At 54.4% G+C, this 24041-nt stretch overlaps 7 protein-coding genes across 7 annotated transcripts; 4 read left to right on the forward strand and 3 right to left on the reverse strand.

Moving 5' to 3' along the window:
* Window positions 1–2185: 2185 nt before the first annotated feature.
* Window positions 2186–3485, forward strand: J4E78_005188 (uncharacterized protein; the record flags this gene model as incomplete). Its single annotated transcript, XM_049365810.1, has 2 exons — window positions 2186–2606; window positions 2659–3485. 2 exons carry the CDS (start codon window positions 2186–2188, stop codon window positions 3483–3485), a joined length of 1248 nt encoding a protein of 415 aa, XP_049222525.1.
* Window positions 3486–7481: 3996 nt separating this feature from the next.
* Window positions 7482–8741, reverse strand: J4E78_005189 (uncharacterized protein; the record flags this gene model as incomplete). Its single annotated transcript, XM_049365811.1, has 2 exons — window positions 7482–8561; window positions 8610–8741. 2 exons carry the CDS (start codon window positions 8739–8741, stop codon window positions 7482–7484), a joined length of 1212 nt encoding a protein of 403 aa, XP_049222526.1.
* A 482-nt stretch (window positions 8742–9223) lies between these two features.
* J4E78_005190 (uncharacterized protein) lies at window positions 9224–10775 on the forward strand (the record flags this gene model as incomplete). Its single annotated transcript, XM_049365812.1, has 4 exons — window positions 9224–9232; window positions 9284–9370; window positions 9419–9574; window positions 9636–10775. 4 exons carry the CDS (start codon window positions 9224–9226, stop codon window positions 10773–10775), a joined length of 1392 nt encoding a protein of 463 aa, XP_049222527.1.
* Window positions 10776–11176: 401 nt separating this feature from the next.
* Window positions 11177–13826, forward strand: J4E78_005191 (uncharacterized protein; the record flags this gene model as incomplete). The annotated part of the gene is made up of 4 exons (XM_049365813.1): window positions 11177–11258; window positions 11312–13267; window positions 13321–13419; window positions 13468–13826. 4 exons carry the CDS (start codon window positions 11177–11179, stop codon window positions 13824–13826), a joined length of 2496 nt encoding a protein of 831 aa, XP_049222528.1.
* A 1185-nt stretch (window positions 13827–15011) lies between these two features.
* Window positions 15012–16283, forward strand: J4E78_005192 (uncharacterized protein; the record flags this gene model as incomplete). The annotated part of the gene is made up of 1 exon (XM_049365814.1): window positions 15012–16283. One exon carries the CDS (start codon window positions 15012–15014, stop codon window positions 16281–16283), a length of 1272 nt encoding a protein of 423 aa, XP_049222529.1.
* Window positions 16284–18109: 1826 nt separating this feature from the next.
* J4E78_005193 (uncharacterized protein) lies at window positions 18110–20738 on the reverse strand (the record flags this gene model as incomplete). Its single annotated transcript, XM_049365815.1, has 3 exons — window positions 18110–18984; window positions 19188–20277; window positions 20325–20738. The coding sequence occupies 3 exons, from the start codon at window positions 20736–20738 to the stop codon at window positions 18110–18112; spliced, it is 2379 nt and encodes a 792-aa protein (XP_049222530.1).
* Window positions 20739–21393: 655 nt separating this feature from the next.
* Window positions 21394–22200, reverse strand: J4E78_005194 (uncharacterized protein; the record flags this gene model as incomplete). Its single annotated transcript, XM_049365816.1, has 2 exons — window positions 21394–21912; window positions 21973–22200. The coding sequence occupies 2 exons, from the start codon at window positions 22198–22200 to the stop codon at window positions 21394–21396; spliced, it is 747 nt and encodes a 248-aa protein (XP_049222531.1).
* Between the last annotated feature and the right edge of the window lie 1841 nt (window positions 22201–24041).

Consider the following 24041-nt stretch of genomic DNA (forward strand, 5'->3'; position numbering starts at 1 on the left):
TGCTGACCAGGCCAATGGATGTCGAATGGTTCCTGGAGTTAATCAACGTAGGGCTGGGGCTGACCAGAACACAGGTGCCATTTATATGAGACACATCCGAAAGACGCCCCCAAAGTGTAAGTCATCAAATGGTGGCGGTAATCTGAGCTTCGCCCTGGGCCATACCCATGGCGAAGTCAGCCAGCGCCTACTTTGCCGTGACACCGACTTTTTCTCGCTTAGTGCTGCACGTCAGTTGGACCCGCGTGGTCCAGGTGGTGAGATCGACGCCAGGGCGCCCTAGAAATGCTCATCTCGTACTATGACACGGGGTGGACTTGAACGATCCCGGCCGTGGATAGCTGATGATGAGGGCCGATTAGGCAAATGTCTGGCCTCGGTAGATACAGCGACCGATGGGCTGAAGCTCAGCTATGGCAGTGGCTCGCTTACGTCCATGTCGGCGAGCGGGTAGGAGAGAGGCGAAGTCGATGAAGCCAAGATCTCAGACGGTGCACGGATCTAGCTCCTAATCGGGATTCCGGTATGGAGGGACCACACCAGCGCTAAGTCAGTGGTAGTTCCAACTTTACTCGAAACGGTGCGTGATGAGCGACCTACTCGTGTTGGAGCGTTTTCTTAGGTGAAGGATCCTAGGAGCTCGCGTAAGGTGATGGACCCTTGTCGGATGCAAGATCTATTGAATTACAGATCGGGTACTCCGCAAGATACGGCCGCTATTCGAGCATACTCTGTGCTCACCGGAGACGAGAGCCCACATGGAGTGGTCAGATGTGGGTACTGACGTTGTGAAGGATATGCCTTAGGCCTGATGCAGAATCTGTTTGCGACGTGACAAAAGCATCGAGAACGCAAGCTACTCGTGCGAAGCATGTGGCCTAACCCACGCGATCGGAAGACGGGAATACGACCGTCCCATCCGGTACCGAGGAAGCTTATCTAGGTGGTTCCAATCAAATTTCGAGCTCTGTTACCAGAATAACCACGTAGGGCATAAACGATAAGTGAGCAGGGATCAGACAAATCCCAAACCCACTGGTTCTTCGAGATGATACCCTCAGCCGAGGTCATAATCAGGCTGACAGAAGTGCCCAAGACAGCGGTATCCCTTCCGGTCGCTTGCTGACGTTGAACGTCCAATATGGACACTGAGACCCCCTTGGGCTGTGGCGTAGACCGACTCCAACATACACGGGCTTATCAGGATCTTCATAAGCTACATGGTGTGTAGGAGGACTAAACGCTCGGTATGGCATTGCCATTATTCGCCGACTGCAAGTTGGCATGATGTGCCTTCCATGCATGCTGTGTAGCTCGGCATGCGGGTCCAGGGATGACCTTCCGACCCGTGAACTTACTCGGTGGCTTCGAACAACCAAAATCTAGGTCATCCACCCAGATGAACGGCCGACAGGGCGGCCGCTAGGAAAGCTTGTGACTATCGCATTGGATGCGACTATCTCGGAAAATGGCATGCGCCCGCGAATAGACACGAACGGGGAGAAGGAAGTGCGAATTTCAACGCTCGGATCGGCATGCGCGGCTGCTGGAAACGCGCTGGAAACAGGAGCGCGGGTTCATCAGCGACTGGCCAGCCTATCGTTAGTAAGATCGACCAACTGAGCGGGCGGGTTTGCTGCAAGTTGGTGCAAGAATATGCGGACGTTGGGGCCGAGTGAAGTGACGTGAACACTAGGATCGGTTCAGGGGTATGGGCGCTAAGCCTAGCACGGACCGGCACTAATTCCAGTGGCTTTCCATAGCGGCCGCACACATGGATGCCTTCGCCTCCTCCACTAAGCACCACTTTTCTTCCTTCTGCAGAGCGATGCAACGCCTTACGAGGGCTAAGTACTGATGAGGCGCAGAACTGCGCTTGATGTCTTTACGAATTGCTGACCGCCCGCCCCGCCCACCTGTTCCAGTCTGTCACAAGCTCGCTTCCGTGTTGACACTGTTAGATCAAGCACTTGCCATGACTATTTTCATTGCATCTTCGATCCATGTCGGCTTACTCGGGGGTCGGGGCACAGCTCAGTGCGCAAAAGATAAGCCGTATTTGTGAAGAACCTGCTGGGCTTGATCATCATACAAGGTACAAAAGAGGTCATGGCCCACTGACTCTGCATACCACATCCAGCGTATCATACCTGTACTTTCAGTCGTTGACTTGACTTGCTTCAACATGTACTCTCGTTCTATGTTCCTCGCGGTGGCTGCCGCCTCCATCACTCTCGTCAAAGCCGATGACCCCTTCGGGAGCTCCGGTGGTATCTGTTACGCCTATGGTGTTGACTTCATCGATGAAGGAAGCTACTTCATCGACTCAGAGTCTACCGAAGACTTCTCTGCTGTGACATACTTCAAAGGTTGCAACGCCGATGGTATGGCAGATGTTGTGCTCGTCGCGCCTGATGTGGAGGAAACAACTGGCGAAGAATACTTGTGTGACAAAATTCCAACGACACCTGACGATACGAACCAAGTGGCAGACTGTCCTATCAAGAAGAACCAGATGAGCTCAGGACACTGGCTACTTCTGATTCTGGGAGACAATGAAGCCAACGAGGACGGCTCGAATGGCCAGCCTTTTGCATGGCAGAGAGGTATGTCTTCTTGTGTTCAATAACCGAACAACCCATTCACTAACGAATCTAGATCTCTACCTGACTGTCGGCACGAAAGTTACCAGCACGTACACTGCAACAACCACAGACACCAAGACCGAGACGCCTACTATCACTTCAACTGTTACTACCACCTCGACTGATGTCGTCACTGCTGGACCATTCTCGACTGTCACGATGCCTAGTGGCACCGCTAAGAAGGTCAAGACAATCAGGCCGAAGGCAGTCACTGAGACAACTACCAAGACCATGACTCGCACCAGGCACTCTTGGACCAAGAGCTTTGGCGTCACCACTAAGACTGTCGAAGCCACGTGCACTACCCCGGCCCACGTGGGCAAGCCTGACAAGCCTTGCGAGTACTCGCCCACCAAAGTTCACGCGGCGGCTATTGAGACACCTACTACCATCCCCAAGTTCCACCGCTGGGTTCGCAAGGGCGACCGCGAAGTCGACTATGAATGGGCGCGTGCCCGCGTCGAAGCCGCAAAGCAGAGACGTGCGGAGAAGGCTGGACAGTTTCAGCGCCGCGCTCCTGATGCACCCACGACAACTGTCACTTACGAGACTCCTGTCGCAGTACTCGCTACTGTGACTGCACCAGCTATCACCACTACTGAGAGTGTTCTTCTCACACAGTCCGCTACAGAGACGCTTCCTCCTCCCACTGTTCTTTCCGGCCTCCTCACCTCAACTACCACGCTACCGACTCCCACTAAAACCAAGTCCAAGTTTGCCTTTACTACTACGACCGAGGTCATTACATTCGGCCACGTATGGACTACGACAACGACGGTACTTCCTACCTCGTCAGTAAGTGCATGCAAGAAGCACGGTGGGCATTTTTGGTGGATCTAGTGAACCATGTTGGTGTTAGATTCGGGCCGTTAACTATTTGATTTCTATTCTGCTGTTCTTCAAGCGCGCATAACATTTAATTACTGTGCACGGCACAAGATAGACGAATTTATGACTACTTTCCTACAATCAATGCTTCACACCTTCTTGCGATTGCCGTGTTCGTGTGGATATCGTCACAGGACAGACGCCTCCGCTTAGTCACAGGCGCCTTGCATCGTCATCTCACCTGCGTCTCTCGAGCTGTTAACACGTCACAGTACCGTATGCACCTCGGTACACTCGGAATCGCTCCCTGCCATGCAAGCAACAATACAGTCCGGCGCGCAAGGTAGAAGTCCAAGTAAACCTCCTACGCCACGGCAACCGCCTTTACGCCCTAGAGCCAGCGCTACGATGCTGACTCGTGCGCAGGCAAACCCCTGTTCATGTGGCTTTCTCACCTGCGGCCAGCACAATACCATACATCTGCAAGCACGCCTCTTCTCTCGACGTGACACGAACCAAAGTCCCGGCATTGAGCCACATCGATAGCCCCGAAAGTGGGAACACAAGGGTCGTGCAAGCCTCCAGCTGCATAGCGTGGACACCTTTCCACAGTTCCACGCCGTATCGTGGCAAAACATCGAATCATGTGGGTCTATCTCGTTGACGGCTCGGTGGGGTACACGCGGGCTAATTCGATCGCTCCAGGGTATGGATCTCCTCTCCGACGTCCGAACGCCTGGAACTAGTGTGCGTGTCATAGCAGATAGCGAGAAGAGAATTTTGAAGCCTGGCCCCAAACAAGAGATGAACGGCACAGAAAGGGTGGTTTGTGGCAGATTGATGGCGATGGCAGGGGCACGGCAAGTGCGCGCCGTCTGACTGCTCATCGATGGAATCAGCACATTGCCCTGTTCCTGCTTCCCGCCCTCATCGCAGGTCGCACAGTCACCTCTCCGCGACCGACCAAGGCGGATGATGTGGCGTAAGCCTCACCGATGACATAACTCTGGCCTCCGGAGCGACAAGCGTAAGCCCAGCGGCCGTATGTCTCAGCAAGATGCGGCGTTCAGAGGGCCAAGAAGAGTTTCAGCTTTTGGACCTCGTGTCGTGAGTCAAACCTGCAAGCGATGTCACAGTACCTTTCGTGTTTATCCCCGAGAAGGGCCAAAAAAGCTTAACCTTTTCCTTGGAGCTGCAGCATAACAGACGGGTTATTTTTCTTTCCTTTGTTCGCTACCAAAAGACAAGGCCCTGCGCGTGCAAGGATCCGGCATGGCTCAACAGCATGTTCACTTTCCCTGCTATCGTCCGATGCAGCTTCCGCAGGTAGGCGCAGCGGCTTACCTCCGATGACAAGCGAGTTGTCAGTACTGATGCGCCCCGCAGTCAGTTCCAAGGTTTCCACCATATACGAAATGCCCACTTTCCTGCTAAAAGCTCGCGATCACACATCGTATCATGGTGGAGCAATGGGTTTTGAGACTTCAAGCTCAATGGCGTTATTTTTAGCAAGCCTTACATTGCTAGCGGTGCGGATCGGAACGACAACTGGAACCTTAACACGAGGATGGTAGCCAACTACCGCCTTGGTATTTGCAGCGTCGCGTTCCCATTGGGTGGGCCCAGAGGAACAGCTAAGCGTTCAACGGGTGGCCTCGCATCGTATTTCCGCCTTCGTTTTCTAGTTCTGGAACAGCTGGATGTGCTTTTTGAACTTCATGCTTGTAACTGCCTGGCTTACTCATTGTACCAAGCTTTTTGTCTTGGCAGTTGCTTTTGCATACTTCGCGTGGCAAAGGGTCCATCAACCAAACTGCTATCGTGTCGGTACCGAAAAAACAGAAACAGCACAATTTTTGCTCCGGCAGTGGACTCTATTACCTAAAGCAACTTTCTCATTCGGTGATAGATCTGCGAAACGTCAGGAATATTCCCGAGGCCAAGTACGGAAGCCAAGATGGCCGAAAGTTTCCGAGCCGGTGAACGTGGAGACCGTGAAGACGGTTTGTACTGGGGAGTCAGCTAAGCTCAGTCCTGCGGTTTCTGTGGAGTATTGGGGCTCACAAGATGCGTCTATCAACTTTACCCTATCTGGAGGTGTAACGCGAATAGCGATGGGAGTGGAGTTGTGGAGTCGACAAAGCTTTTGTGGGTATGTGGAGTTGACTGTCAAGGCATCCCTGATGGGCGCCTGGCAAAGAACTTCGGCATGTGTATAGTCAACAATTGACTTCGCTTGACCATGACTGTGAAGGCACGTATTCACCAGCTTGGCACTGACAGACCTGCGAAATCGATAGCGACAAGGTACTGTGCTGACTGAGCTCCGCAGCAAGGCTTCCATGCGCTTGACTCGTCGAGATATGCACTGGACCCCAGTTCAGTCATCAGCCACTCAGACCGAATGCTTACATGTCTACCCACTGACACGACAAGGCCTGACCCAACGGATCGCGTTGATCTCTTCAATCACGAATGTAGGCGTCTAGGCAGCACTGAGTCCAAGACACTGACCGACTCTTCTCTCGTGATGTGCAATGCTTCATCAAGCCACAACAATACTTCGCCATCGGTACCATCGCCCCGAAGTCGTATCACGCTGACTGCTGCCTCAATGATACCTGAATTGGATCATGGGCACTCGTGTCGGATAGTCATTGCTCCACCTCGCGTCCTCGAAGAAAGGCAATGCTAATACGAGTATGCAGGCTCAGCAACATCGCTCACAGCCGCATGACACGGCGCTTCAATGAGCCCCAGATAGCCAGGCACCACGGGGCCGTCCATGTCCTCGGCCGGAATCTGCGCCAGTACTTAACTTATCACTTACGTCCGTACCATCACCATCATCGAGGCGCCCATACTCAACATATGCACGTAGTCACAACTCTAATAAGAGTATCTCGCACACCTTAGCACCTGAATCTCACCACCCACACCCATACTAACATGTGCGCATGGTCATAACTCTAACAGCATACCGACAACTCTATTCCCTATACCTCCGCCTTCGTCCCTCGTAGCGCCCCCACAGACCCCAAGCTCAAACCCCAAATCCAGACCCCCATAACAAACCCGCCATCGTCGCAATCTCAACCGTAGACGCCAAAGTCCATCGAGGGACTAGAACCAACCCACGTGCTCAACACCCGCAATAGCATGGCAATCTCCCGTCGCATTCGTCTCTCCCATTAGAACCGCACTTCGGTGCATACTCCGCCTGTTCAGCACGCTCCGCGACTCTTCCCACACCCGTGCGCCTCCGCAAGGCTTGCAGACACCAGACCCAGCCGCCAAAGCCCTCAGCACTGAGCCTCAACCGCACCGTCTCTGCCAGATTATAGTCTAATGAATAGATTAGCCGCAGATTTCCATGAATCAAGGTTCAGAAAAGGGTACAAATGTAGCGCCGAGAGTAACGCCGCTGGGGCGACTATCGAGTCAAGCGTTTTGGCGTCGTTGATGGTATCGAACTCTAAATTGCCCACGGCCACGTGCGACGGAGCAGGCTAGGGAAAGTTTTTTTTTTGGTGCGAGACCGGCTACCCGCGCGATGGAAGATGCGTGGTGTGGAATGGTAGTGGGAGGGAGGCGGTGGGCGGCCATGTGGAAGCCACGCCGGTTAGGGTAGTGTGTGAGCTATCGTGGGTGGGTGTGCGTGTGGAGGGGTAAGAGGGTAGAGGTGGCGTGTTTATCACATGCCGAGGGAGGATGTTTGGGGGATATATTTGAGTTATGTGGGAGGGTGAGGGAAGGCTTGCGAAGACGGAATAGCAGCGTAGTAGAATGATAGAGTTTGTTGTGTTGACGGTATGCTCGTGGAGCGTCCGCTGGATACATACGCGATGCTAGAAAATACTGTAAAAAGGATATCATTGTTGCAATTCAAGGTGTTATGGGCGCTTGAAATGATTCATGGAATTGAACAGTTGTCTAGTGCGTCAACGACCTAAGTTGCAGTTCAAGAGTCCTTCACGGCTCGTATGAATATCTAGACATACCGGGGGTTCATAACTCATCCTTGTCTTCGTGCGTGGTCACCTTTGTTCGTGCTTGTTCGATAAGTCCCTTGCGTACCATGCTCGTAAGGACTTCGTACGCGACCTGCGCCGCTGCCATTCCTGTCGTTTCTGCTGCGCCGTCATACGCAGGACTGACTTCCACAATATCCGCACCGATGACATTCATGCCCTCAATACCTCTCAATATGCGGATGAGCTCACGCGTAGTCCAGCCACCTGGTTCGGGTGTTCCCGTGCCCGGTGCGAGTCCAGGGTCAATAACGTCGATGTCGATGCTGAGGTAGACAGGCATTTCTGTGCCCACGCGGTTCATGATCGAGGTGATGACGCCCTTTACACCAATCTCATCGATGTCGTCTGTTGCGATGCGAATCCAGCCTTGCTGCGAGTCGTCGGTATAGTCCTCTGGTTCATCACCCGACAGTCTCGTCCTCAGCCCCGCGTGTACACTCGAGTCGTTTGCGATCAGACCCTCAGTGGCTGCAATCCAAAACATACTGCCATGATTGAAGAACGACTGTGTAGAAGGGTCTTCTTGGTCGATCCAAGCGGACGGGTACTTCGCCGGATGCCAGGTATCCAAGTGGGCGTCAAAGTGTACCACGGCAATCGGCTGCCCATATACATCCTTCAAAGCCCTCAGAGCCGGAAGTGCAATGCTGTGATCTCCGCCAAGAGTCAGCAGCTTTGGCTTCTTGAGATACTGCACCCCGCTCTCCGTGCTCTTCTCCGTCGCAGGTCTTTTTCCCAGCTCGAGAAAGGCCTCGCTCATTTGTTTCAACGCCAACGTGTTGTCGAAGGGCGTGATTGGTATGTCTCCGCAGTCTACGATCTTCGCCCATGACGTGTACGGGTTGAGGTTGGCTCGGGGGTTGAAGCCTCGGAAGGACGTCTGACGGCTTGAGCCGGCGCGGATTGCACGGGGTCCGAATCGAGCACCGGGTCGGTAGGAGACGGCAGTGTCGAAAGGCGCACCGAGGATGGCGATATCGTAGGTCGTCTCTGGGTGTGTCAAGCAGCGCGTATGCGGTAGGTGAGCGAAAGTTGAGATGCCAGAGAAACCCCACTATGCACTCGTCAGCTAATACTCGGATGCTGCTGGAATGATACTCACATCTGTACCCCACTTCCTCTCCAATTCATCTAGTCGGTCTTGGGAAAAGGGTTGTTGGTCTTCGACATGATGAGTTGCGTGTGAAGAGACGCAAGCCGCACTTGCGACAGCAGCTACCCAATTCCACCGCATGATGCCCGTATTATCAGATTGCAAGGGTTGCAAAGACAAAGCCTCGAGCTGAAGTACATGTGGGCGGCGTGTAGGGCGGAGGATTATGTAAATCGCGTCTTATCGTGTGTCGATGTCATTCCGATCCCGCCCTTCGGCGATGCGGGGCGTCCCAGAAAGGCAGGTCCAGCCTGGCGTGCGCGCGGAGAACGAGAGTAAGTCGGCATTGCATTCGGTATGTGCTGAAGGAACAATATCGAAGGATGGCACGAAGTTGACGAGACAAGAGATGAGATGGAACACGATTGGTGACGTAGTGGGCTTATCCCGTGAGAACGCGTCGTGCGCTAAGCCTGGATCCGCGACGCGCGACTTCAGGGTGCTCGAGCTCAACCACGACTATAGCTTTCTCAATTGACAGATTGCGCATCATTATCGAGCTCGTCCTTTTCTAATCACTACATCCACGAAGCAATCAAAAGTTCTGCGCAAGATTCAGCGCCATGCCTGAGGTCAGGACGCGTCCAATTCGCACGCGCACGAAAGTTGCTGATATCACGTAGATCGCGGAAGTTGCGCGCATTGTCGGTTTCTTGAAGAAACATGCCGTTGGCAAGACGATCAAAAATGTCATGGCACAGGAAGATAATGTTCGTTTTCCCTTTCTTCATGATGGAACGTCGACTCACAATACCCAGATCGTCTTTGGAAAGGTCGGAACGTCTGCATCCGCCTTCCAAGAGGCCTTGACCGGAAAAAAGATAGTAGATGCACGACAGCAGGGTAAATACTTTTGGTTGGTCATGGACTCGCCGCCACATCCTCTGATGCACTTTGGAATGGCCGGCTGGATGGTTCGTGACTTCCGTACGGACTGCATATGAGATATGTACTGACTTCGTACACCTGGTTTAGAAATTCAGCAATGATGATTCAGCACATTATCGCCCGGCGAAACCTGAAGAGGCAGAATGGCCACCCAAGTACTGGAAGTTCATCCTGCAGTTGAAAGACTCCAAGAACGAGGTCGCATTGGTAGATGCAAGACGGCTTGCTCGTGTAAGACTGGTGGATGCCGCTGCCGAAGACATGAGGAAGACTACACCACTGAAAGAAAACGGACCGGATCCTGTAATCGACAAGGACATCCTGACCGTGGATTGGCTTAGCAAGAAGCTGCGGAGCAAGAAGGTACCCGTAAAAGCATTGCTCCTTGACCAAGCAAACGTGTCCGGCATAGGAAACTGGGTTGGTGACGAGGTCATGTACCAGGCTCGTCTACATCCCGAGCAGTACAGCAACACATTTAGCGATGAACAGATCAAGCGACTGCACGATGCTATCATGTACGTCTGCGACACCGCCGTGGAAGCCAACGGAGATTCAGACGCCTTCCCCAAAGATTGGTTGATGAAACACCGTTGGGGCAAGGGCAAAAAGGAAGCCCAGAAGCTCCCCACCGGCGAGAAGATTACGTTCCTCAAGGTCGGTGGGCGAACTTCAGCTATTGTACCAAGTGTCCAGAAAAAGACGGCAGCAGTTGCTGGTGACGTGTCGGAGGGCGCAGACGAGGACGATGCAGAGGAAGACGCGAAACCTAAAAAGGGCGGCAGAAAGAAGGCCAAGGCTGTCAAGAAGGAGGAAGAGGAAGAAGACGTAGAGGACGCGAAACCTAAGAAGGGTAGCAAGAGAAAGGCTCAGGCTACCAAAGAAGAGGAAGAAGATGTCGATGAGGCTAAAGAAGAGGCACTAGTCAAGCCAAAGCGAGGACGTAAGAATGCGAAGGAGGTCAAGGCAGAGGTCAAAGAGGAGGACGTTGATGCTACGGAGGAGAAACTACCAGTAAGAGCAAAGCGTGGCAGCAAGAAGGCGAAAGTAGACGTAGAAGAAGCCGAGGATGAAGAGGTTGTTGAAGCTGAAGAGACACAGCCGGTGAAGAAACGCAAGACTACTGCAAACGGTACCGCAAAGCAGAAGAAGGCTGCTACTGCGAAAGAAGAGGCCAAAGGCGATGATACGACTGCAAAAAGGCGATCAGGGCGTCTGTCCAAGTAGAGCGCAGTTGAAGAGTATGTACTACTAGAAATCTGTGTACAAATATTGTGTATCCCATAGTCGACTCAATTGACTGGAGAACGATATCATGAGGCGGGGTGCGCACGTGCGTGACTTGGTCGAGGTGCGGGCGCTGTGGTCATAGCACTGGAACATCTGAAATTCAAGCTCCCCACACACACACGTAGTAGTGCCACATTGAGACTACCAGCCACCATTCCCGCGGCTGCTTGTTCCCACCCATTGTCGCGATGATACACTGCATCGACTAAATCATCTCCCATCCCCCCTAATTCCCCACGGTCCCGTCGCACGTGCGTCGACTTGTCAATTCCGATCGCAGCTTGTTCGCACCGGAACCTCGTTGACGCTCCGCGCCGGCCATACACACGACCGCCACGATGCCGCAACAACTGCCCAGCAAGGAGGCGACGCTCTTCCGCTCGCTCATCAAATTCTACGAGGGCAAGCTGTACAAGAAGGGTAGGCGCCAATTGCACGTGGACGACGACGGGCACGACCGCTGACCCCGCCAGGCCTCAAAGCTGCCGAGCAGATCTTGAAGAAATACCCCACCCATGGCGACACCCAGGCCATGAAGGCCCTGATCCTCAACTCCCAGGGCCAGGGCGACGACGCCTTCGCCCTCTGCAAGGAAGCCCTCCGCAACGACATGAAGTCGCACGTCTGCTGGCACGTCTACGGCCTGTTATGGCGGTCGGTCAAGAACTACCCCGAGGCAATCAAGTCGTACAAGATGGCCCTGCGCATAGAACCGCAATCGCTGAACATCCTCCGCGACCTCGCCCTTCTCCAGTGCCAAGTCCGCGACTACGACGGATACATTGAGAGCCGGCGGAAGATGATGCAGGAGCGCCCACAACTGCGCCAGAACTGGACGGCTTTGGCAGTCGCTTACCATCTGTCAGGCAACTACGCTGAGGCCGAAAACATCCTCAAGACGTACGAAGAGACGCTCAAACAACCCCCCGCCAAGTCGGACCTCGAGCACTCCGAAGCGACCCTCTACAAGAACATGATAATATACGAGTCGGGCGACGTGGAACGTGCGCTGAACCACTTGGAAGAGGTGGTGCGCGTCAGCCTGGATCGCACCGCTGCGCTGGAACTCAAGGCGAAATACCTCCTCGAGTTGGGACGGAAAGAGGAGGCTGAGAAGGCATACAGGGTTCTTCTGAGCAGAAACAGCGAGTACCGTGCATACTTCGACGGCTTGGAGAAGGCCCTTGGCCTGGACCGGTCCAACGACGCCGATATCGAGAAGCTGAACGAGCTGTACCAGTCTTTCGCCAGCAAGAATCAGCGCAACGATGCTGCGAGGCGGATACCGCTGGACTTCCTTCAGGGCGAGGCTTTCAAGACACAGGCGGATGCCTATCTCCGGGGCAAGCTGAACAAGGGCGTGCCCTCGACCTTCCCCAACATCAAGTCGCTTTACCGCGACGAGGAAAAGAAGGCAGTCATCGAGGAGCTGGTCCTTGGTTATGCTTCCAGCAAACCGACGAGCGACGAGAGCAACGGCGACAACTCCGACCGTTTCGACGAGGCTGTGCTATACTTCCTGGCCCAGCATTACAACTACGTTCAAAGTCGTGACCTGGAGAAGGCCATGGAGTACATAGACAAGCTGCTCGAGAAGGACCCGAAATCGGTCGATTACAATCAGACAAAGGCTCGCATCTACAAGCACATGGGCGACGTACAGAAGGCTGCGGAAATCCTCGACCAAGCACGAGAGCTGGAAAAGGGCGATCGATACATCAACACCAAGTGCGCCAAATACCAATTACGGAACAACGAGAACGAGACCGCGCTTAACACTATGAGTAAATTCACTCGCAACGAGACTGTGGGCGGACCTCTCGGTGATCTCCACGATATGCAGTGTATGTGGTACCTGCTTGAAGACGGCGAGGCATACTTGCGACAAGAGAAACTCGGTCTCGCTCTCAAGCGCTTCACCGCCATTGCAGACATCTTCGACGTGTGGCATGAGGACCAGTTCGACTTCCACAGCTTCTCATTACGGAAGGGCCAGATCCGTGCTTACATCGACATGGTCAGATGGGAAGACCACCTCCGCGATCATCCTTTCTTCACTAGGGCAGCCACTCAGGCAGTCGAGCTATACGTACGGCTAGCGGACAACCCAAAGCTATCGAGCTCGGACGAGCTTGACCTTGACAAACTGGATCCTACTGAGCGCAAGAAAGCGCAAAAGAAGGCTAAGAAGGAGAGGGAGATGGCTGAGAAGGCGGAGGCCGAGCGCAAAGCTGCTGCCGCCGCGAAGGCGACTGCCAAGGCCGAAGATGGTGAGACAAAGAAGGAAGACCAAGATCCAAATGGCGAGAAGTTACTCCAGACAAAGCAGCCTCTTGAGGACGCACTACGATTCTTGCAGCCCATGCTCGAGCTAGCCCCCAAGAACATTGGAGCTCAGAATGTGGGTTTCGAGGTCTATCTCCGACGAAGTAAGTCACTCAACTGCATATCCCATGCGATATGTATGCTAACAGTCATCCAGACAAGTATCTGCTCGCCCTGAAGTGTCTGCAGTCTGCACGGGAGATCGACCCAGAGAACCCCAAGCTGCACGAGCAGAGTGTTCGCTTCCGTCAAGCTAGTAAGTTACATCCAGAATGCCTCGTCACGCTCATCGCTAATCTAGCAGTCTCCAAACCCGCTGAGCCCCTCTCATCTCAGGCCTCGGAGGTCATCAAGGAGTCCTTCATCACACCGCCTGCCGATGCTGACCTCAAAGCCTACAACGATGACTTCCTGAAGAAGCACTCGCAGAGCGCATCCCATCTGCAGTCCGGATACAACGTCCGATACATACTCGACAACAGCTCGAAATCCCAGAACGAGCAAGACCTACAGAAGACTTTGGAACTGTCGAGCATTACGATAGAAGAAGCTCAAGCCGGGCTCGCGCTACTCGCTCAGTGGAAGAGCGAACAGAAGGTCAAGGACGACTACAGGGCGAAGGCCGCAGGTCGTTGGAGCTCCGCCACTGTATTCAAGAATTAAGAATATCCCTTAGTTCACACGGAACGCTGTTGAGTTGAACGACAGTATACGTGGCTATGAGTTTATGTACTACATCTAGTCCCAGCTTAGGTAGATGACGCGCAGCATATGCATTTGCACGGTGTCTGAAGCGCTACAACAAAAGCAATGAATAGAATCAGTATACGAATATCCATCATGAGCGGGTTTTCAAATATAGACACCAGACGGCGATCAACAAGACACCAGGAATTGCGTCACACGCAGGAGCTTCCGGAAAGTAGCTGTTTCCGAATGTTCCATCGGCCAATCACAGGCCCCGCAGTACGAAAACTGCCCTTCGTGGCTAGCGTCAGGTCCCTGTGGGGAAGCGTCACAGCCGCACCTTACGAAACAATCGGTCTTGCTTTCGATGTCACCTGCACGCTTCAACAGCGTTCTGTGTATCGTGTCAGTAATTTTGCTGCCGTTTCTGCGACCTCAACGTGTCGTGGAACTATCTCGAGCCTCTGCGACTTACTGAGAAGGCGCATCTTATTTTACCTCTTTACGCCACCGTATACACCGTATCGGGATCCGGTTCCATTGTCGGAAGGCATGGCTACGAGACGATCACACAACAAGACGAGGCTGGGATGCAAGGAGTGTAAGCGAAGACGTATTAAGGTGAGTTGTTCGTACGAGTTTCTTATTGGTCCTTCATGCATACGGGTTGGTTATGCCCGTTTCGGTGCATCTCGATCACGTTACTTACCCAGCGCCACGGGGTAGCCGAGGACGTCTATCTGAGAGTTATGTCAAAGGGCATCAAATTCAAGCAATGCCATGACCCACAGAACATTTTCTTGGGTTGAGGTAACACAGGACCCAAGAAGCTCCAATACCCTCGCCTTCTAAGGATGCCACGGAATCACTGCAAAGCAGATCAATCGCTAAACGTTTGGTCTTCTATGATGCTAATTTGAACTCCAGTGCGACTGCAAGCACCCGTCGTGTGCAAACTGCGACAAGAAAGGCGACACATGCAGCTTTCTCATGCTGGCTCCTTCCTCACGCCTCTCGACAACTTCGACATCACCCGCATCGACGCAACAGCACATGATATCACCGTCACCAATACCAAGCACACCAGAAACGCAAAATACACCGTCATATTCGCCAACCAACCTCATCGCATTTAGTAATGAGATAGCCCTCGCAACGCAGATGCCACGCCGAACTGAGATCTTTCTCGACGACATACCACTAGACTTCTCTACAAGCTTAACCGTGTCGCCTTCTCAAGGGGAGTATCAAGGAGGCTACTTCCCCGAGCTCACCATACCACCTTATCTCCGCTTGGACGACGCCTGGAAAAACATCCGAGAGCTACTTCCGCCATCACTACAAGAAGTCCTATGTCACTACGAGTTCACAACATCTCTGTCACTCGCGAACGATGACCCCGCAAAAGCAGCATGGCAAACCTATGTTCCTGAGATGGCGCAAAACCACGAATTCCTAACAAACTGCGTACTTTCCGTCGCATCATTACATCTCGGCCGACTCTACGACCGCAAAGAGGATAAGAGACGAATGAACGCGTTAGCAGCGGCGCGCATGAATAAAGCTTTAGTGAGATATAGAACAGAGCTTCAAAACATAACGCAAGAGAATGCAGCAGCACTCTTTGCGAGTTCGACATTTACAGCTGTATATCTCTTCCGCACCTCCGCGATAGACATTGAGAACCTCATAGCTTCGATACCACCAGACACCACCATTCCACCACCAGACATAGCCGACAAAATGCTATCCTGCGCCCTCCGTACAATCTGGGGCCTCCGCGGTCCCCTCACCGTCCTGCTCTCAGGCTGGAACTGGGTAGTAGGAAGTGATCTCCATCCCGTCACAGCCCGAGAATGGTGGCCGCGAACCACCACGCCCGCGACCCCGCGAGCCCTTAACGAAGACGCCCGTCTCGCCGCCATAGAAAACTTATGGACGAACGACAGCGAAACAAACCTAGACATACAACACCGCGAATACCTCTCAGAAGCCCTGCTCTACCTCCGCCAAAGCTTCAATCTCATAAGCCAACTCACGCTACCTGAACGCTACCCACCCATGACCGCAGTCCCCTACTCCATCGACGACACAACCATCTCCACGCTCAAAGACCGCGGCGCAATCTTCGTCTGGGCGACGCGCATACCCCGCGACTTCCTCACCTTGGTCGAAGCCAAAAACGCACATGCGCTCGTTGTCCTAGCGCACTATGCCGTGTTGCCTGGTAGAGTGCGGAATGTGTGGTGGCTTGAGGGGCTGGGCGCGGATATCGTGACGGCGGTTGCGATGGTACTGGGACGGGAGAAGTGGGGATTGATTGAGTGGCCTGCGAGGGTTGTGGGACTGGAGCTTGAGAGGGGGGTTGTGGGCGAGAGGAGGAGGGGGAGGGAGGAAGGGGGGTCGTGGGAGATGTGTATGGATGTTATATAGGTTGATGGGTTGACGGTGATGGACTTGGGTGTGAGCATGAGGCATCTGTATATCATCTTGGAGCGGCATCATAGTTGGGTGGCGTGAAGCTTGATGGAGCATTTCATCTGTATATCATTGCCTTAGACAATCGTTAGGATACGGTTCCCACGTCCCTCGAGACGGCGAGACGAGCCATGTTGAGTATCAAACAGAAACAGAGTAAGCACATATAACGAACACGCCACGTAGGTATTTTCATGTCAAGCTATTGCAATACCAGCTACTGTATCTGAGTGACCATACGAATATGAATACCATCTACCATATCTAAGCCTGTGTCACAACGAAGAATACCCAGCGGAGAAATACGATGGCGACACACAAACATATGCCTCCCTCTCCCCCTCCCATTAAAAGCCCATATTCCGCAAACGGAACAAGACCCGAGTAACACGTCCCACGAACCCCATCTTCGAAACGAGATAATCATGCAACACCGCCCCAGCATCCATTCCTTCTAGATTGCAACACGCCTTATTTTCATTTCAATACAGGGACATTCATCTTTCTCTCTCTACTGTCGACATGTGGCGTACATCGCCCACGCCAGGCTCTGCACTGCATGGATCACCACCAACTTCCCACTTCGCATTCGAGAAACACGCCAGCAAGTTCGTCTCAACGTGACTACTGCACGAAACATACGCCCCTGGGCCCAACACTCCGGCCAGCCATATGTACGTACATATATGCAAAACCCACGCTGCAAGTTCTCATGGCGCAACAAACCGCGTCGAATCGAATCGAATCACCTAACCTCGCCGTCCACGCGCTTCAGCCCCAAGAGTCAGGAGCCGGGGGCCAGGGCAATGTGTACATACATACATGTACGTGAGAACCTCGCCGTCCACACACATTCACACATCCATCTACCCGCAACGCAGCTCCGACCAATCGCGCCAACTCCCGCTCTCGTATCCAAAATGCAGGTGCAGTGGGCGAAACGAAGACCGTGTATGCGGCCAGAGAAGCGGGCAAGTGTCAAGCCCCCAACTTACGCCGGACGGACTTGATCGTGTGGGCAGGCTGAGAAGCAGATGCGCGATCGAGATCGCGGGTGAGGGAGGCGCCACGAATGCACAGCAGGTTTTAAGGTTCACGAAGGAAAGAAGGCAGATGGGATCTAGATGCGAGGACGCGAGTTGGTGGGAGGTGTGGTGGGTGAATGAGGCGCTGGGGGTCTATGTCAGGTGGATTGATACCATTAGCGACTTATCACGTTTGTGCTATGTTGAGTTATGTCATGGGCCAGATCCACGCCCACGCTGTGCATCTCGCGTTCGTTGGAATATACGACGACGACGTGGGCGTGGGGCGTGTGCATGGCGAAATCTCCTCATGCTACCTTCCCTCCTTCCTTTCTTCCTTGAGACGAGACGAGACGAAACGGAGAAGTTCCATCACGCCACGCCACGCAGCTCGAAAGCAGGTTGGCGAGGACGGCTAAAGTGACAGACGGCGACGTTATTCGCTGAAAGATCCCGGTCGGCGGCCCGGCGTCGTAACGTTGACCGGTAGATCTGTGGCACAGCTTCCCATCCACGCATATGCATCTCGGCTGCATCATTGATTCGCTGCCTGTCGCACACGTCGCGGATACAATTGGAAGGGCAGAATCGGGCGTTAGGCCATGAGGGGTATATTATGCGGTCGCCAAAGGGTATACAGATTGTTGGATATTGGAACATATGTGTTGATGATGTGCGGCAAATGCCGTCGGACGCGCACCAACCTTCTAGAAATGCGAAGACGAAGAGCAGTGGAACGAGGGGGTTACGGAAGCATCAGGCTCCGAAACCCAGGCCATGGACAGTCTCGTCGTCTCCAAGTGCAAGCCGCACTTCGTCTTCACCAACGCCAAGCCGGACACGGCCTACTCGCTCGCCATGTCGGGCCTCTACGCCTATAATGCCTGCTTCTGCGAGTTCGGTGGCTGCGAGTGCGAGGCCGAGTGCTCTTGCTGCCTTGTTGTTCGTTTCCTTCAAGCCAAGATTAGTAGCAACGTCTCTATGCTTCGACGGCGTAGAAGGCTGCATTGCTGCGCCGTTCATCATTTCGCTTCTGTCGTCCTTCTCAGGGGCGAGAATGTAATCGTGCACAGGCAGTAACTGACTCATGAGCCCCAACCGTTTGGCTTCATCGACAACGTCTCCAAGGATCGCTTCGCCAATGCCCGACCTGCGGATCCTTGCCAAGAGGGCCGCAAGGAACACCTTGGACGCCAACGGTAGAGCCCGCAGCGCCTGTTGCAGGGGGCTACTCGTAGCCTCGTTGATTGCCTGTTTGATCGTCGCCATAGTAACTATACCTTTCTGCCCCGCCCGATCTTTGGACCGATGATCCGGATCTCCGGTACCTTTATTTGACCGAGAGTCTTGGAGCTGCTTTGCTTTGTTACCCCGACCGGTCCTACTCGGAGTACCTGGCTGCGCCTCATCGTCCCGGTCCTGCGATATCGTTTCCGCTTCGGCGATTTCCACGGCTCGTCTGCAGATGTCTAACGCGCGTCGCGCATCACCGCTGACAGCTGCTACCTTGCGTGCAGCAAACTGAACGGCGTCAGGGTGCACAATATTGCCAGGTACACCTTCGAGCCGGGACTGGATAATTTGCATCAGTTGGTCATGTGTATAGCCTGGGAAAGTGATGCGCGTTAAACCTAGAAGATGTGTGTTAGCCTTTCGCCAGGAAAATAACGGGCGTACCCGGCGATACAAGTCGCACCGATAACATCAAATTGATACGCAGATCGTTGGGAGACCTCGTCGTCTCCCTCTGATATTGTAGCATATTGAGGAGGGATCGAAACGCCAAACGCGTGGGGCGCGTTCCTGAAGGATCGCTATGCTAGCTGGGACATACCTAGGCGACTGCTGATCTTATTGCTCAACGTTCTCTCTGGCAGATCCATAGTGTTTGCTACGGCGAGGACAATTAACCTGCTGTGCCGCAGGCCAGGCCAGTTGAAGAAGTTGTACATGACAGACTGGTTCTTGGTGACGAGCTGGTCGAGCTCGTCCATGAGGACCACGCAGGGAACCCTGCGCGGGCTGGGAGTGGAGAATTCGCGTTCCAGTAGCTCCAGTGCATGTGACGGACTCACTCGGTCGCCGCGCAGTGCCTGCCAGAGCAGCGAATATGATTGGTGGGGATCCGTGACCTTCATGCCATTGATCTCAACAAATATGAAATCATCCAACTCTTCGGCTTGGACTGAGGCTTGCAGTTGGGCGACGACCTCTCGCACAGTTGCCGTTTTGCCTGTGCCAGGTGTGCCCGAGATGTAGATGCATGAGCCCGAGCCGTCCGTAATGGCCGCGTCCAAATGACTATACACGGTGGAGAACTCTTCCTCACGACAAGGGAGTGCGGCAGGTACCGAGGAAACATGGAGTTGATTCCGCGCGATCTGGAATGGTGAGTTTAGGGCCGAAGGGTCAAGTACACGCGTGCCAAGCGGTGTGAACTCCAATTGCTTCTTGATGACTATCCTCTTGTGCGTTGGAGTAAGGAATTTGCGCGCAGCCGGGCTTTTCCTAGTCGATGTGGGGGTGGTCGCTTCATTAATTTTCCGGCGCTTCCGTGGAGTCTTTGGCAAGTCATCATCGTCCGAGTCAGGGATCACGAACTGGTCCAAGTCGGGCTGCTGATGTTTCTTAGGACGACCGGCAGTTCTCCTAGTGGCCTTTGTCTGAGCCTCCACAAGATCGACCAGCGATCGGATGTCCTTGGCATCGCTGTATACGTCCTCCCACTTGAATTCTGGTGTATATGTGGTCGTGCGCGTGTTGCAGCCTCTCCGGCACACGAAGACCTTGCCATGGTCTTTGGAGGTCTTCTTGACGCCTGCCGGATACAACTCCTGGAAACGTTCCAACGAGTATACCTTGGCAGTGCCGTTGATCGAGGCTAGCGGGTTGTCGTCGAATGCGGCAGATATGTAGAGTTCGTTCTATTGAATGTCAGAGGTATAATTTCGCAAAAGGCCGAGGGACTTACGGGAAGAAAATCGGAACGCTTTTTGCTCTGGTTGCGAATTTCCTTCTCAGAGGAGAACCAGAGGAACTTGGCCATCTTCTCGTCCTCGTCCGGGTCCTCGTGGAAGTCGCAGATGATGCCGACCCATGCCTGGTTGCCCTCTGCCTTGAGCAGCACGGCATCTCCCACTTTGCACTTGAAGCTGCCCATGCGCGCACCGACTATGCGCTTTGCTAGCGGTGTGGGCGCAGCCTTTCTCTTTCTTGGCGAGGCAGTCTGCTCAGGCTGCGCATCGTCGATGCCATTGTTGTCGTAGATCCATTCCCAGGGGTGGTCTTCGTAGCCAAGCTCGTCGTCGGAGTCTTCGCGGAATACTGCGCCGCCCGCGAGATACTGTCGCGCCTTGTCTACACGGGAGCGCTTGATGGGAGCCATGAAAGGGGGTGGTTGTGGTCGCAATTGGGTTTTTGTCGCTGACGTTGGCCACGCGGGAGTGGAAGGCACGACGCGTCGCGACAGGCTTGGCGGAGCGCGCGCGGAAAGAGCTATGATCTCACCGCTCGGGTCACTTTCTTCGCGCAGTCACGACATGCGACGCATCACCACTGCACACTTCACGCTCATGTCGAATTAATCGCACCATCTCACAGTCGTTTGCACGTCAAAATATGGTAGAGTGGATAAGGATATTCATTGCTGTATGATCCAACCACAGGCTCGCACTGGCACTGGGGCTACGTATCATGGCGAGCTTCGTCCCAGTCATAATAGAACAGTCTCTGTGAAGAGATGGGAAACGCCAAACTCCAAATCTCCGTGGTCAAGCGAGGGACCTTTGCTAACACGACCAATCGCTGAAATGCAAAACAAGAAAACTATAAACACAGAAGAAAGAGACTGCGTCTCGAGAGAAGAGAAATCAAGGCCCGCGCACCACCGCCGCCTGCTCACATGGAGTAGAGAAGCGGCAGCGGAGGTGTGCGGGGCATGGAGTTGGGCGTCGTCGGGTAGTCGAAAGACAGTGTCTTCTACCGGCGGCTGTCAGCGGTGGCTCGTCGAGGCAGCGGCGGCGAGTGCAAGAGTTGGACGTTCATGCGTAGTAGGGCTGGCGAGTGGGGAGCCTTACTGAGTCTGCGTACGAATGTGGTGGTTGAATCTCGTTTCCGCAAATGGCCGCGTAGCCGACGCCGAAGGGGCTCATCTCTTCGTCGCCGTAGTACTCGTTCTTCATGCTGGGCACCAGGCTAGGCAGGCCAGTGGAGTAGGCGGACGAGTGGGGTGGCGGCAGGTAGGTGTAGCTTGGCATCTCCGGTGTGAGGGTGGTCGGTATTGTGTGGTAGGGCGAAGTGGAGTACGGCATCGAGTAGGCGACTGCATCTGGCGCTGGGTAGGCCGACGAATACGACGCTACGGAGAAGGGAGGTGGGCTGGTGGAAAGCTGGCGCGTGTACTGATGCGAGAACATGCCCCGATCCTCGGCAGGCGGGGTGGTGTACGAGGATTCCGAAGACGACGGAGAGGGAAACTCCTGGCGCGGGGATCGCTGTGGTGGCTGCAGCTCGGCAGGCTTCTGCTCAGGTGAAGCTGAGCTCGAGGCAGCACGACGCTCCTGCAACCGGATTAGTATGGCGTTCCGAGCAGTACGAGGGTTGGTAGCACAAGAACTTACAAGGTCTTCGAGCCTCTTCTTGAGCTTCTTGCGGTAGTTGCGCTGGGCAATGCGGTTCTGTATCCGCCTGCGCTCAGCAAGATCGGAGATCTTGGTCCAGTCCTCGTTGGGGTTTGCCGACGCAGAGAAGGCTGAGGAGGTGCCCGAGTATCTGGTGGTAGTGGGCGCCGGTTGGGCATATGGGTAGGCAGCGTGTCGGTGCATGGTGATGTTGGATGTGGGGAGCATTTGCAGGTGAAGGAATGAGGAGGTTGTTATCAGTGGGATGAGAGAGGCTCAGTCTCTGGTCGGGGATGACAGTATATTTATCTCGCCGTCCATGTTGCGTCCGCAGTCGTTCTTGTGGAGCACAGACTGGCTAGTGTTGGTCCCCAGCTTCAGGCCTCTCGCATGCACCCTGGGCTACGCGATGGCCGCTTGAGCATTTCTCAATTTGGTACGATTTGGAGCAACCCTGGCCGGTGTACTTTGACCGACTGCGGTCTTGTAAATTTAGTATGGGCGCTAGCGCAGCATGGCAGCGGGCCAGTGAGGGACGGGCAGACAGGCAGCTGAGGGCACGGAAGCGTCGGGCGCGAGTGTATTGAAACCAAAGCTCCCTAGCGGAGAGCGGTGTCGTCGTCCCATGTCGTCGCGGCGGTTCCCTGTCGCGTCCCCACCAACCCTGCTACCCTGGCTGCTGGCGCAGTGCACATCACAGACAGCCCTATGACCCTGGGGCCTGTCGCTGTCGCGGTCGGGGCGTCACTGAACCTCGCGGCGCCGGGTCTGTCATTATCTCCGTCCCTGCGTGCGGCGTGCGTATGCCCTCCCGCATGCGTCGACGTGTTGCGAGCAAGACTATCACCACGCCTCGGCTCTCGTCCGAGCCTGCGAGCTGCGAGCTGCGAGGGTGAATGGGGCGTCCAGCCTCCACAGCGCCGCCCGTCCTCTCCAATGCGCCCGCACATGGGGGCCAAAAGCCGACGAACGCAAACGTCTTGCTGAAGGTCTGCTGCGTGGGTAAATTGCGCCTTGACCGGCTCACACCAGATCATCACACTCGTCCAGCCCCCGCCGCCATTGGCCAACGCCCGCGGCCTCGTCGTGCATGCGCAACCTCTCGACGGCATGCCACACCGCGACACCTCGACGTCGCCGTTCACTAGCCTTCCGACCCCTCCGACTGCTGTCCTGCTGCTCCCGACCTCAACTCCGTCCCTCCGCCGCTGCGCGTGGGAATCAGGAAGCCTGCTGGATGGAGACCACATCCTGCATCCAGCTACCGCCGATGCATTTAGCTGCTTTGTCACGCCGTGCCTAAGTAAAGTACGCTGCCGCAACAGCGCCACCACTCAAAGAGCCCCAAAGGCCCCTTCAAACGAGCGTCGCATTCCACCAGCCCTACGCACTGTCCCATGTTCTTCCGCAGCCGCATCAGCACCTTACTGCAGTGTCGGTGAGTTCTGAGCCAGAAGGCGCATAGCGGCAGTCAGCCCAAAGCTTAGCCATGCCATGTTTCCACCAACGACACTGGAGAAGCCAATCATCATGGGAAATGTGCATCTAGAAACACTGCCAGACACGCCCTGAACCCATTTGCTGTTGGCAGATTGCTCTGCTAGTGTCTTGTTGCCGTTGTTACAACGGCACGCCCTACGCCTGGCGGTCGAGCCTTGTCGGCTTCACGCCTTCTGTAGCTGCGCCTTCACTGAGCCGCCTATGTGACACGTCCCAGAATATCTTCGATCAGGTAAGGTACAGTTTCAAGACCGCCTCTTCTTGCCTATCGCCCTGATGTCGTTCCTGAAATTTTGACAAACGTTTGGTACTACCTCCTGCTTCTACTCGACATCTGCGGCCACTCTCTCATCAACCACTGCTATATATGGCCTGGGCGAGCCTACTGCAGAGTTTATCTCGTCGAATTGTGCGTGGCGGCTGTAAAGAAACCACCGGTCGTTTCAAAGCTTGGTGGCGCGCTAGCTGCTCAGATCTAAAGGTACACCGTCCCGTTGGTCCTAGAGCCTGCAGTTGGTAAATAGCGACTATCCTCAGCTTGCACTGGAATTAGTCCGCATACGCGATAT

This window comes from Alternaria triticimaculans (assembly GCF_023758025.1).
Source record: "Alternaria triticimaculans strain BMP 0046 chromosome Unknown scaffold_6, whole genome shotgun sequence".
NCBI lineage: Eukaryota > Fungi > Ascomycota > Dothideomycetes > Pleosporales > Pleosporaceae > Alternaria > Alternaria triticimaculans.